The sequence below is a fragment of the Corapipo altera genome, unplaced genomic scaffold (genome assembly GCF_003945725.1).
Source record: "Corapipo altera isolate COAL_440 unplaced genomic scaffold, ASM394572v1 44b, whole genome shotgun sequence".
NCBI classification, from domain to species: domain Eukaryota; kingdom Metazoa; phylum Chordata; class Aves; order Passeriformes; family Pipridae; genus Corapipo; species Corapipo altera.
In genome coordinates, this window is record NW_020884932.1 from 1,921,694 (window position 1) to 1,936,119 (window position 14,426).

Here is a 14,426-nt window from a genome sequence, read left to right on the forward strand (position 1 = left end):
AAAATATGTAATAAATGTAGTTATCATTAACAAATGCAACAACTATATAACTATAGAAGAGGTATTTTGGGCATCTAGAATGAGTGTTTTCACTGGTTGATTGGTTGGTTTATAAAAAACCTATGGCAAGATCCTCCAAGTTACTTAAACTCTGTTAAATCAGTTTTATTTTGGGTGCACTGAGGTGTGTTACCTAAGCTCACTTTTTCCCCAGTTACACCACAGTGCTAAAAACAAACTCCAGAGAGTGCATTCTGTCCAAGGAAGAGGAAATTACTTTAATGTGTTTCCTGCAACTGTTCTTTATACTATAAGAAGGGCCTGCAGCATGGTCTTCTGTGTTTCATTTGCATGAAAGGGGGAAAATTGCTGCTACTATATAGCGGGAAAAAAAAAGCAAACCTTGAGAGAAAGTATCAAAAGAGGATATTCTACTTCAGGCTGATTCACCAATGTCCTTCACCTGCCTGCCTTCCTCATCTGCAGCTGCAACAAGTGGGTCTGTGGTGCTGCCTCGAAAATGTGGCAGTGTTTTCATATTGTCTCCTGTGGTGCGAATGATTAATCGAGGCTTCAGGCTATAGAGAGAAGTGCCCTATGTATGTATTCTCGTGAATACATACACAGGGCATACATAAACATGCAAAAACACGCTGGAACAAAATGGTGGTTTTTGTAGAAGCAGTGATCAGCTGGAGAGACAAAACTCTGTGTGTGCTTGTGAGTGTTCCTGTGGCTAAGAAATGTAGGAAGAAGCAGTTTCATCTCCAAACTGGTGTGTCGTTACGAGGCTTATCACATTTTTGCTCGAGTCTCAGCTGTGCTACTGTAGTGGCTACACTCATCTGTGTATTCGTTTCCACCTCTGTTCATCTGTGCTGTGTTTGTGCAGTGTCTGAGACAGTGGGACCCTTGTACTCATGAGGGCTGCCGGGCTTTGGGGCTGGAAGAAAAGACGTAAGTAGATATTGATTTGTTTTACAGACAGTGGGATTTGTTAGCTGTATTTTTAAAAATCACACCCATATATAAGTAAGATTTTGATCGTAGCTTGTGTCTTTTTTTGGTGAATTTTAGATGAGTTAGGTCATCATTCTATTGCCATCCGTACTCTTTTGCTGTGCTTTCCAAAAAGAGCACATTCCACCCATTTAGGCTGATCAAGAATAGCATGTGAAAATGGCACTAACAACAGCTCCCCTTTTGAATATGACTGTAGCTGGCTTGAATCTGCTCCCAGTTGTCAAGAGACAGACTTTGTAAAAATTGTAGTGCTAAATTTGGCCCCAGACAGGGGCTCTGGGCAATGCTACTTTACCTCTAGTCATTCATAATTTATGAATAAGTAATTAAATGTGTGATGTAACTATAAAGAAGTAGTGCTTTCAAACTGTATCTTCGAAGATTCTATTTAATCTGAAATCTCTTAAGACATTAAAAAAAACCCCACATAAAAAGACTAAACCAAAAAATTTGGAAGAGGTTTCTTAGTAAGAGCTCTTTGAAGTCAGAAGCTATATTCAGCTGATGAGGACCAATTAAAGCAAAACATGTGTCCACAATTTGCTGCCATTTGTTCTAGACACATCTTTATGGATGAAGTTTGTTGCCTCTGTAATGATGAAGATGCAAATGCCTTACCCATGAGGCTGAGCGATCTCCATTTTTTATAAAGACCTAATGTGGTGATTTAAGCCCTACAGCATGAGCCACAATATGTCTGCATTTTCTGTAATAAAACATGCACACTATAATTTACCATGCGTGCACTGTTCACTAATGGCTTCCAAGTTGCATATAAGCTAGAGAAAAATGTGGCGACAGGTAACTGGTGAAAGCTCTTGGCACACAATTTGTATACGGGACTTTCTTCTTCAGCCATTATTTTCCTGAACAAATGGAAGGACTTTTATTACACCACTAAGGTCTGTATGAGGACCTGTCACCATAGCATCTGAAATAAACACCAATCTGGGTGTTTCTTCATGCCATTATCACTTAGTGCATTCCCAAGTATCACTCTTTCATCTCTGAAACCTGGCACGATGCCCAGTAGTATCAATAGAAAGAGCTTCCTATCTGCAAGTGTGTACCACTGACTGTGGTAAAATGAGCAAAAATGGCTGTGAGTGGCTGTGCCTTATAACACAGGCTGTCACAGGTTTTCCACTTGCTGTGGATGCAGCTCCCCTTCCTCTGTTTTAACTGGCAGCTTGGCTGCCTTTCAGTTAAGTCTCTCACAATGCAGTTCATCCTGTAGAAAGGGTAAGCACAAGCCAGCACTCCATTCAAGTATGAAGTAAGTCCAGAGGCTCGTCCCTTTTTTCGTAAATATTTGATGAGCAACGTGAGTTTGTCAAATTCCTGTGTAAGAGAAGACCCAGTTCTCAGTGCCTTCTGAAAGGTGTTGAGCAGCAATATCTCCTAATGCCTCTTGCATCTAATAGGAACCCACACCCACCGACTCCTGTTTCTATTGCCAAGTGCTGTCTGTGAATAATTACATGTTATTATTAAGATGGTATGCACTGATGGCTCGTCTATACAATTATACACAGCTCGTTTAAAGCAAGTAAAGAGGCATGGTAACTACAAAAAAGACTACTGCCAGAAGCAGAGGAATAACCTGTTCTCTGCTCACGGTAGTAGATAAGACATAAAGAAATGGATTTATAGAGCAGGTAGCTTGACATCAGGCATCAGGCAAGCATGCTTTAGCAGGTTAGGATATTGAAATGCTAGAACGGGCTAATCAGGAGGATTTAAGTCTGGCACGGAAGCACCAAATGGAAAAAAAAAACATCTCTCAAGGGAGACAGAGGTCATCTAGATGATTTCAAAAGCTCCCATCAAACCCTCCGATCCTGTGACCACTAGGTACTGTGTCCTTAGTGCAAATGAGCCTGCTTGCTTCCACAGAGGGCTCTCAGCTTGCACAAGCCATGTATAATTAATCCATGCACTAGAAACATAGAGCTGACGTGAGCTTAAAGGTACTTGGGATCACTTGATACAGATCAGCAGAGAGTGTCTGCCTGTCATTCACAAGGACTCACAGAGAGAAAAGAAAACAATGTTTTTGTTGTGTGCTATTAGACTAGTAGGTATAGCCTGAGCAAAGACAACAGCAGGGAGTGGTTATCCAGTAACAGATTCCATCTGGTTTGCTTAAAAATTAGAAAGGTAAACAGCCTCTGGCTATGCAGTGTATCGTGTACAGAGCTTTTTGGGATACTCACTGGGCTGAGGCATTTGTATTTGAGAGTCACATGGCCTGGTAACAGCCTGCCCATCGGGCAGCTCACAGCAAGCAGTCCATCAACTATTTCTTTTCCCAGAATTCAATTAAAGGTTGTTGCTTCGATTTCTCAGCAAAAACTGCCTTCTTGAAAGAAGCTGCAACCTTCCATTTTGTGATCCTGTCCTGGAAAACAGACCTTTTTAAAGAGGGCTATAAAAGCAAACCAATGCACCTTGTAAAGAAACTAAATAGAATATGCATTTTCTTATCAGATGTAGGCTTCAGTGTCCTTGATGTGCCCTTTAGTGAGATTTCAGCTGCACACACATACAAGAGAAAGGGTTCCTGCTTGCTGCCTAGATAAGCACAACTCAGTGAATCAGATGGCTCTTGTTATTCCAAACCTGAGATTGTTCCCATGAGTAGTTCTCAGTATTTATTTTAAATTCACTGGTTCCATGAACATTCATGCCCTTAAAGGCGTTACGAGTTGATAGCATTTCACAGATAGTATGAACTATTTAACAAGTTTGAGGTACATCTGTTGGGAAAGTACATCTATTGCTCTGTTTTGCCAAGAGCAGATATAAATTTAGGACATAGCAACCCACTCAAACAACTAACATACTGTGAAAAGTTCTCCACTTTTCTTGCAGATTTGTTGAAACACAGAAAGATGTGGAATAGGCCTGGTGCTGTAGAATTTCAAGTCATGGTTTAAGTCCTTGACACTGAATTTGGGGTAAAAAGCCAACTGACAATTACATTATTATATTTGCTCTTTCTACTGGCAAACAAGCAATTCCTGTCTTTGCACAGGTAATTTGATAGTCTGAGTATGTTCTTGGCATTAAGCACCTTCAATTTTATACTTACACTGGTACTTATTTGCACTAGAACCCTGTAGATTTTTCAAAATTAATGAGAACATGGATAACTTCACAGTGTCTATATTCATCAAGCATTCACACACCACCTGTGTGACATTCTGGTAACAATGTCCATGATCATTATGCTAGATAACCAAAAGATATCAAATAAATATATATAAGTATGTATGTTTATCCAAACTGAAAAATGCTGCAAGGATTTGGTTTTAAAATTCCTTACCACCTTGTTAAAACAATAATCTGATATGTCAAAAATTAATCCACAATATTATTTCCAACTGATGTTGTGAATTATTTGAGTTTTGGACCTGAAGTGATCCCCATTGTACAACAGTGTGTCTATCTAATCCATTTTAGATTTGATGCTCTTTGCCTCACGCCTCGAGAGAAAGGTTTTAGGGGGAGAGTGAACAGGCAGCAGTACAAATGTGACTTTTCTCTATTTTCCCTTTCAACCACCTCTAATAGAAATGAAACTTCAGGAACAAAGACTTATCAGCTTGTGCAATTTCATGTGTGTGTCTTTGACACTCAGCATCGAGTGGAGGAAGAAGTGTTACTGATATGCAGGCAACCATGAAATATTGGTCCTGCTGAGTTCAGTAGCAAAACTCCCATTGATTTTAGCAGGATTGGGATTTTATTCCCAGCCTTCATGTTCCCAACTTGCTTTGATATGTTGCAATATAAAACAAAAATATCCTGCCAAACATTTATTTCTTTCCCCAAAGCCTTCTTTTCTTCCCATCTGTGCCTAAGAGACATTGGTGTGGTTTTGACAATATTGCAAGCAAGCCCTACTCCAGTAAAGGCAGTTAAATATGTAAATTGAGTTCTTAGCCCCAGGCATACTGTGCCTACAGCAGCCACTAGCCATAGGCTTCAATCGCCATTGGACTGCATTCCCATAATTCGAAATAAGAAAATTTATATGTCAACATGCACGCTGGGGTCTGAGGTCCATGAACTATCCAATGCCTGTGACAGTGTTCCTGTGAGAAAGACAGAACAATTGCTCTTAGATACTTAATATACATTGTTATCTGATATTACCCCACGTGTGAACTGCCATGAATGAGGACATGTGCCACTGGTATCAGTAAGAGTGATATTTATACTGAAATATATTAATTATACTATATTTAAACATTTTCCCATGTTTAGGTGCTGAAACTTAAAAAGTTAAAAGTATCTTTGACTTTTAGCAAAGCCTTTGAACTTTTCTCCCTCCAGCTTCCCCTTGGCATGCTACATCCCGTTATTTTTCAGCAAGGGAGACCTAACTGTGGAGATTATTGCAGCTACAATCGCTCATGTGTGTGTCCATTGTAGCTCACTGCAGGCTGTGTAAATAATTTACAAGAAATACTTATAAAACCAAGCTCATTGGAGGCTGTGGAAACAGTTCAGAAGAAATACACATAAATCAAAGTGTCATCCAACTCGGCAGCATGTGCTGGGTATTATCCCTATCTGTTCTCTAAATAGAAAATATATGGATGTCCTCTGTGGTTCTACAAAAAAATCTCCAAAGCACTTGAGCATATGCCAAAATTTAAGCACATGCAACTCAGTGAAAGGTTTCAAAACTCTACCTGTAAAGAAAACTTTCTGTGAAATATCATCTAAGAGCCTTTGGAATAAGGCCATTGCTTCTTTAAGCAGTGCATCCAACTGGTCTTTATTTTGAAAACAGGCATCTGCAAAACTTCCTTTACAAATCAAGGCCTATACATAATTGGTATGAATGTATTGTTTTGTAGTAATAGTTTGTATAGTTTGGTTTAAACTATGCATATCCTCTAATGCCTGAAACCTCAAGGGCAGGATGTACTCCTGAGGTCTGGAAAAAGCCCATAGTCTCCTTTCACATGATTTTATTCCCCACATTATTCTTGGATAAAAGGAAGATGTTTGTTATGTGTTCTACAAAAGATGTTTGAAAAGTGACCTTGGCAGGAAAAATACTCTACCCTTGCTATAGTAACTTAAAGCCATTCCTCTACTAGGTTCACAAAGGGTTCTGGAAATGAGGAAAGTTTATAGCGTGTCACATCCCTTCAGCTAGAGAAGGCAAGGAAACCACAACCCTTAGGCCATGTTTCCTTGGGGTGGAGGTGCAGAGTCTCCAGCAGACTCACCAGCTGGTGAATCTCTTCTGATGTGCACCACGAGTACCCTGGAGGAACCCACCATTCCAAGTTTTGGAGGAACAGTGCAGTGTAACTCTGCCATCACTGAGCTTTTCTGCTGCAGTATGATGACAACAGGATTCTTGAGCTACTCTTTGCAGTCAAGACCAAGCTTTTATCATATCCAGGGCCAAGGACAGGATTTCTGGGGCCCGGTTTTCCAAATCAGCAATGCTTAATAACTAATTTTGGCACTCAGTGAATTTTCCTAAGTACCTAAGCAGATTAACCTGCGTTCTTCCCAGTGGGTAAGTAGGAAACTTCTGCAGGTGCCTTTAGGAAACGTACTAGGCATGTCTCTGATATAGAGTGCCAAGATATTTGGAAAATCTAATCCCTTTTCCTTGAATGTAAGGGAGCAGACTTTGTTTCAAAACTATGTAATACTGTGCAGAACATAAATATTTTGCTTTAGAATTAATGAATATTAATCAGTGCTTGCTAAGACCAGGTTATAAGGAAAGGAAAAAATAAAGAAGGGGCATGGAAGGAAGCAACACGGGGGTGGGTAGAGAGATGGCCAGGTATTCCTCATAATAAAGCAGATACATTAATTTCTTATTGAAGGTATAATTGCAATCTTTAGGTGTATTTCATATACCCACTGAAACACTTGTGCTGATCAGATTTATTGCATATTCTGTATTCATTATACTGTTGTTCCTAACTCTCTACTGCAGGTACATGTAAATATCTTTCAAACTACTGCCATCATCAGTTGAAAGACGTGTGTGCTCTGGCAGAATAAAGCATGCTCTGCATTAGAAAGCTAAAATGTTCCTTACACGTAAATGTTCAGACCCCCCACAACAAACTCTATCTCATTGAGGTCTTTAACCTTTGTACATTCCTTATTGCTAGAAAAGGAATAAGCAATTCCCTCTCGTCCCTAAAGAATATTTGTATTAATTAACTCAATAGCCAATGTCATCAATAGTTATGAGTCATTGCAGGAGACCCTGAAAGAGTTTGAAAATATGTACATTTATACAAGACCTCACATCACATTTCATTGTGACTTGCATAGTGAACCATGGAGTATTAGTGACAGTACTTTTGTGTAAACTGTGTGGAAAACAGCATGATTTCTGACCAGGTTATAAATCCATTTTGTGCAACCCAGGGCTTTGTTGCTGCTGGAATTCCCATGTGGACAGAATGTGAGGGATGCTCAGTATTTTAACACAAAGTTTCTAATTCTTTATGCATTTGGAAAAGGCACTGCTTCTTCAAGTTAGCATCCCATGGGAAGTAGAATGATGATTCTGCAGTATCTTCTAGAGCATTAGATTTCACTGGGTCCTGTAGAGGCTACAAATTCATTATGCTATTACAGCTTCTCGTTGATGAGGGCATTTACAATTAACATATAGACATCACAATGAAAATGTCAAAGAGAAGAAAGTAAAGATAAAAAACAATGAGAACACCTAATAAATGGAAAACAGTATGCTTGCAGGGCAAAATACTTGTGTTTGAATAGACAGAGTTAGTTTAGCCTTAAAGCACATGGAGAGAAGGAAAGTTGCTTCAAGTCCTGTGATCTTTCGACCTTGTCTTGGAGGTAGAATGGATCAATTATCTCCCATTTTATGTCATTCACTTCAGTAGTGCTGGGGTTTGGCAGTGTTGTTTCCTTAGAGCAACTAGCCATTTCACCTAGTTCCAAGCTGTTTTGTTGTACCATTCCAGGAAGGAAGAGCTGGTTTTCTGATCAAGGTTGTATGCATGCCTGAGAGCCTCATGTTAAATCCCTGCCCTGGGACCTACTTCTTAGTGCTGAGATTGTGAAGCATAAAGTTAATCACATTACAGTCTGTACTGCACAGGGATGCCCTGAAAGTTGTTAAGGATGAAGCCTGCACCAGAGAAATAGCAATAGGTGCTTGGGAAAGGAGGATCTTGCAAGTCTGACTCCCAGGAGCAGACAAGGAGAATGTGCAGGAGTGGAGTAGTGGCTAAAGCTTAATAGGAATGGACACTAGCAGCTTTTTTTTTTTCATGCAATCCCTTAGGAGAGAGATCATCTACATGATAGAGTAACAGTACCCTGGGCCTCAGCTATGCATACTGCAGTACATCTTTCCTTGCCCTTGGGACTCTTATTACTGGAACCATCAGTTTCAAAAGTCACTGCTGAGCATGTGTGTGACTGGCAGGGAGTCAGATATAAATCCTCTGGCCTCTGAGGTGGAGACAAATGAACCGCAGGCAGGATAAGACAGAGAAGGCTTAATGTATATCATCAAAGAAAGAGGTTCTACAGTAAAAAGGAAGGTCCTCTTTCCTTGTAGATTCAGAGTCAAAAAGAAAAGCTGGGATAAGTGGTGTGTAGTGCATGTAGACTTGACTAACTCTTGTTTCAGGAAAATCTGTGTCAGAAATAAAAGGCAGTTCTGGCAAACATGTTTTAAGTCTGAATTGTTATTGGGATCATCTCAATGCTCCTGGCAGTTAAGCTTCTCTCAGTTACAGGGCACTTGTCTTTACAGGTTGTTCCCAGATGGAAGACATCCATCTTTCTTGCAGAAGGGGATGACACCATTTGGTGACTTCATGTGGCTCTTTGCAGCCCTAAAAAGGCCACTGTCCCCTTCTGTGCATGTTCCCTGCTCCTGGCCTCATGTAAAATAGGCAGGATAGTGAACCTAGCAGCAGGGCGAGCTTTGGGGGTACTGTAGCACCAAGCCCAAACCAGAACATCCAGATAAATGTGCTTCACTCTTAGCAGAGCAACTTGCCTTTCCTACAGTGGTTTTCACTGCTGCATCAAAATTTTCAGCTTAGTTCCCCTGGTTTGTGGTGACCCAGAGCTGCACAACACAGCTCAGCTCAGCAGCTTGTGTGTCTGTGGACTCTGGGCTGGCTGTGCTCCAGAGCAGCCCCATCACAAAAAGAACAGCTTGAGGGTTACATTCAATTAGCATAAATTGCTAAAGGCCCAAAATATGTTGTAGAGCCACCATGGATTGTTAAGCCTCAAAGTGTGTTCCCTTTTTCTTGCTTCTTTTTCTTTACTGACTCTGTGGAGGACAAAGGCTTAGAGCCCATTTTGTCATTCTCAGAGGAGGAATGTAGCTGATGCAGCTGCAAGAGTAAGGCTCAAAGCACCTCCTAATTTCTAGGAGACCTTGGGCTTTTTTCCTTGTCACTGCATTTCTCAGGATCTCCTGTTCCTACGTGTCTTATCTTTTGAACTGTAAGCATTTGGGGCTAGGGGTTGATAGTATTTGGATGTGTTGTACAGTGTGGAGTATACATTTGGCTCTCAGTTAGCAATTATAACAATTAATAAGAAATACCATATGGCTAAAAATATTGTAACTCTCAAAAGAATTCTTGGGCCATTTATTTTTTGTGCGTATGAATATGTGCCTCATTTAAGCCAATTATTTTTCTATTAACAGGCATTGGTTATGCCATCCTTCTGCTTTTATTTTTTTGAAGTATTCAGATTATTACAGAAAGTGTGAAGAGCAAATGAAAAAAGAAATCTGTTTCCTAGTACTTTTCTCTTAAAATTAAATTTTCTGGTTGAATAATCCTACATTTAATCCTCAGAGGAATGTGTCCCTTGTAGGGAACATTCTCTGCATCCTCAGGTGCCCACTGTCAAAATGTGGGATGGGAGATGAATTCACATGAATTCAAATGAATGTTTTTTTACGACTTCACCAACACCTATCTTAACATATTTAAATATAAATGTGAAATTTATGGACTAGAGACATTACTCTCAAAATTTAATTTCCAAGTTGCATTCTGCTTTTCAGACAATGCAGCAAAGTATGATAAGAGTCCCTCTTACTCCCTGTCTTGTGAATTATGAGAGACTGGGAAATCTCAGTCTTCAGTGTTTCAAGATGAAATTCTTAGGTCTAGCAGAGATGATGCCTTTCAGCATGGCATGACAAGTGTAAAGCCCCTTTTGTCCTATGGATTGAAGGGATTCAAGCTTTGTATCCATGGAGGAATGAAGATCACACATGGTCCTGTTGTATCTCCAGACTACATTTGTATGTCCCACTTTTTGGACTAGAGGCATATTGTCACTTCTGTGACAAAAGTTTCCGTTCCTGTTCAGTGACTACTTTGATAGCAGTGGGATGTTGCTGAGCCTGTGATCCAGCGCAAAGGATGCATCAGTGTGTGTTTGTTCTGGCCAGCAGCATTCCCAAGGGGATAAAACACAGACCAAGCATGCAGGTCATCTCGGTACTTAAATCATCAAAGTAGTATTTACAGTTGATTTTGAAAGTAATGCATGTGCTTATAGAGGTGTATTTCTCTAAACTTTGTCTGTGAGTAGAATATGATATTTATTCTTAAGGAAGGATTGCTATGTAGTGCACTCATTTTACTGATAATTTCCGAAGAACTACTTCTTGTGTTTAAATATGAAGTAGAAATTACTGAAAAGCTTTGACTACTGCCGTGGTGAGAACAAAAGCACAGGTAAGTATATTTTCAAAGTGTGATCTGATATGCTGAGGAGGAACATGAGGGAGGGAGGGAGGGAAGGATGTAGGTTTATGTTAGTATTTTTAAAAAACAGTCAAGACTTTTATTTTGTGAAGTAAAGTCGTTTTGTGGTGGCAGATGTATAAAGACATTGATTGTTTCAAACTCATGTGTCACTGGCAGATGAATAACAAGATTGTACGAAGAACTGCAGTCGGATCAGCAAGCATGACTTTTACCAGTCAGAGAGCTTTTGGAGATTACAGTGTAGCACGAAGAATTTATTGAGGTGATTTATCCACAGTGCCTGTGAATACATTACGTCCATACTCTGTCTCAACTAGTATAGAGCGGGTCTCAATATCTACAAATGTATTATTAATGTTACTTTGGAAAGCAATATGTTTTTGCATAGTTTCAACATCCTTCGTGTTCGTGGATTTCGAACATAACTCTAAACTTACAGTAAATCTTCTGCTATTGAAACAAATAAATTTTATTAAATATTATTAAAAGGAATTTTAAAAATGACATTTCATAACAATGCTCAGTCATGCTTTCTGCTGCTGAGAGCCCCTGACAGCCAGAAATGGAAACCTCTGTAAAAGAGACTTCTGAAAAAGCAAACGAGGAAAATTGACTATCCTGGTTTTGCCTGTGGTGCTGTCTTCTTGTTTTGGAAGCTTCCATCAGTAGGTGTGCTTTGTACAAGACAGGTGAAGAAAGCTAAAAAAGGAGCAACAGAGGAGGCATTATTTCATTTTCAGTACTCAGCTTTTCCTCTGCATCCATCAGTTCTTGTGCTAGGAGGGAAGCAAGAAAAAGTGACTTGGTAGAGGAGGAGACCAAGAGGTTTTTCTGCAGTCAGCAACAAGACAATTGTGCCAGGAAAGACTTCACCTCATGTGGTTTTGTCTGTCATGGTATCAGTGAGGGTGAGTTCTTTCTGCTTTGCAGTGTCAAGCAGTTCTTCAGCTGTTCACCTCCTGCTCACAAGAGCCACTAGCTGAGCATGCTGATTTTACCTCCTGCCAAGGCTTTCAGGTCCATGTATTTCATTGCTCATTGTCCACAGCCAGGGTTGAATTACCAAAAGAAGTGTCTCCTTTACAGCCACCAAAAAAGGACCTACACCTAGAATTTCTTATTGCAGCATTTCTGAGTACTCCTTGGGAAGTGTAGATAAAGGAGTCTGGCAGAGCTGCCCTGTTTGGCAGCCCTTTGGAGACTGCCACTGGAGGTAGGAGGAGAAGAGTGGAATAGGCAAGGGTAGCCCACCCAGCTAAGGTGGGGAAGGTTGCTCTCTGATTAGTGTTGTTCCCTGCACATCAAAGCTGCAGTGAGAAAGAAAATGAAGTCATTCCATGAGGCCAGTCATCTGTGGCTGCCTTTTCATAGCAGAACATGTTTTCTACAATGCATCTGTGCAAGAGTAGGATACAGTCATGAATTTGGCAGTGAGAAAATTATCCCTTTATAAAGCTATTAGCTGCAAGGGTTTCATTTTGACAACCCTGAAATACACAAGACACTGAACTGAGAGCTTCTCAGCTTAGGAAAATTCAAAACTGATAGCTCTTCACTGAGTTATGGCAGAATACTGTGGAAGCCTCTGGTAAACAAACTTTAGAGATTTACATTCTTCTGTTTTCTTTTCTGAGTAAGCCAATATGTATTAGTCCATCAGGCACTATTTTTTATGCAGGTGTTGTAGGATGCCAGTAGTATTATGCTTGTCATTACATAAGATCAAAAATGAATTAATTTGTAACACATATTCCAATCTCAAGACCCTATTAATTTCAGTGAATTTCAGGGTCTGGTTTGAAGGACAAGTATTTTGATGAAGACATAAATCACCAGTCATAAGCACCTCTTTTGCTATTTTCATATATAAAATCAGTGAATGCGTTACAGGTTCACTGATATCACTCATAGTGCTTCTGGTCACTAGAGAGGCTGTGTTTTTCTGACAGGTCTGGGACTTTGATGCTTAAATTAAAGCACAGAAATATTAGAATGGGAACGCCATGTATCCAGCAGGAGACTGGTACCTCATAGTCTACTGAGTTTGCCACAAATTTCACTAATTTAAAATATTAATTTATTTTTATTCCATTACTTAATCCATTTTTCCATTGTTCAGCATAAAAGAATTTCAACCTGTCTGCCATACATGCATTAAGCACATCTACTATCCTGTTCTTGCATTCATCAGACACTGTAGATTTTTAAGATGTTGCCTCTAGGGCAAGTTTGCATATGAACTGCATCAATCTTGTGCTTTCTTCCCCTTCTCTGACCCCATTTTCATTTATAGAGGACCTTGGCAGTGCTGGTTGTCATAGGAACATGGTAGGATTGTTCAACAGGAAAAGGGGAGGTGCATAGCTTTGCCCATAATGCATTCAGGATGCTATCTCCGGGAGATGCATCAGCAAGGGACGCAACATGGAAACAGTCATTGGTGACTTTGCAGTTGCAATACCATTCTGATGAGGGTAGTGGAATTTCAGTATTCCTATTTCCAGCCCAAAAGTCTTTACAGCCCCCAGCAAGGGCTGGGAACCTGTTGTTTAAGTGCTCCGCAAACATAAAGGTGATAGATGTGTAAGTGAAGTGTATAGCCTGCTGTTCTGTCATCTCATGGAGGAGATATCGCTATGATGCATTTCACAAAAATATTGCAGAACTTCTCAATTATTTGGTGGGGAGACACTGGAGTTACCAAACTGTATCTCCTATGGCCTTCACAGAGAGGCAGAAGCTAAAGTGTGTAATGGATGGCTAGTCTTCATCCAGAAAGAGTGCTCCATGGCACAGTTAGGAGATGATGTAAAGAAGAGACCTTGGAAATGTATGTCTGACTGCTATTCTTCTATAGTATTCCTGTCAGCAGCCTTCTAGCTATTTATTCAGCTTTGAATGGAATTGTATTTGGGATGGCTCTTCTCTAAAGCCAGTTTTTGTGATGGAGGGGATTAATGGGTCTCTTTTGAAAGGAGTTTTTCTTAGTTCTAAGTCAGTATGCTAAAAGCACCCTTAGGCTGTTTTTAATGTATGTTGGGATTGCAAAACTCTAAAACACTGCTGGCAGTGATGGAGCACCTGCAGTTTTCATTCCTTTAATTTTATTTCCTAGCATTTGAACGGGAATTAATCAGACTGTGAGGAGAATGCTGCAAAGTTTAGGTAGAGTTGTGGCTGCCCAAGCTGCTTCCTCAAAACAATATTGATGCTTCCCTCAAAAAAAACCCCCCAAAAATAACAAAACAATGTCTGTCCATTCCCCTGTGACCTTGTCTACGCTGACAGTCACTAAATCAAATGCTTAGCCTGAATAAGGGAATGGAAAGTCCAGCTGAAGAGAAGATCCAGAATATTTGAAGAAGAAAAAAATAGTCCTGAATGTCTCTTGTCTAAAAATTTTTGTTATAACTGAGATAAAAAACATTAACATGCTTTGGTAAAGAGGAAACTCAGCAAGTACAAGTCAGTCAACAAAGCAACAGTATGTATAACGGGAATGTGGAAGCATTGGAAATGAGGATTAATTTTAATATTGTTTAAGAAGTGTTTCACACAAGTGGATGAGAATGCAAGAGCATGGAACATGCTACATTTACTTCCTAACAAGAAGAA

At 39.9% G+C, this 14,426-nt stretch overlaps 1 protein-coding gene across 5 annotated transcripts in view; it reads left to right on the forward strand.

Annotated features, from left to right (window-relative positions):
• TMEM108 (transmembrane protein 108) overlaps positions 1–14,426 on the forward strand; it is a 162,230-nt gene that overhangs the window by 77,881 nt on the left and 69,923 nt on the right. Inside the window, exon 2 of one of the 5 annotated variants that reach the window (XM_027659526.1) lies at positions 893–957. The exons of the other annotated variants lie outside the window; for them this stretch is intronic. Coding sequence (XP_027515327.1) covers positions 921–957 — 37 coding nt within the window. The 5' untranslated portion in view covers positions 893–920. The remainder of the gene's footprint in view (positions 1–892; positions 958–14,426) is intronic. 5 annotated transcript variants of the gene reach the window in all.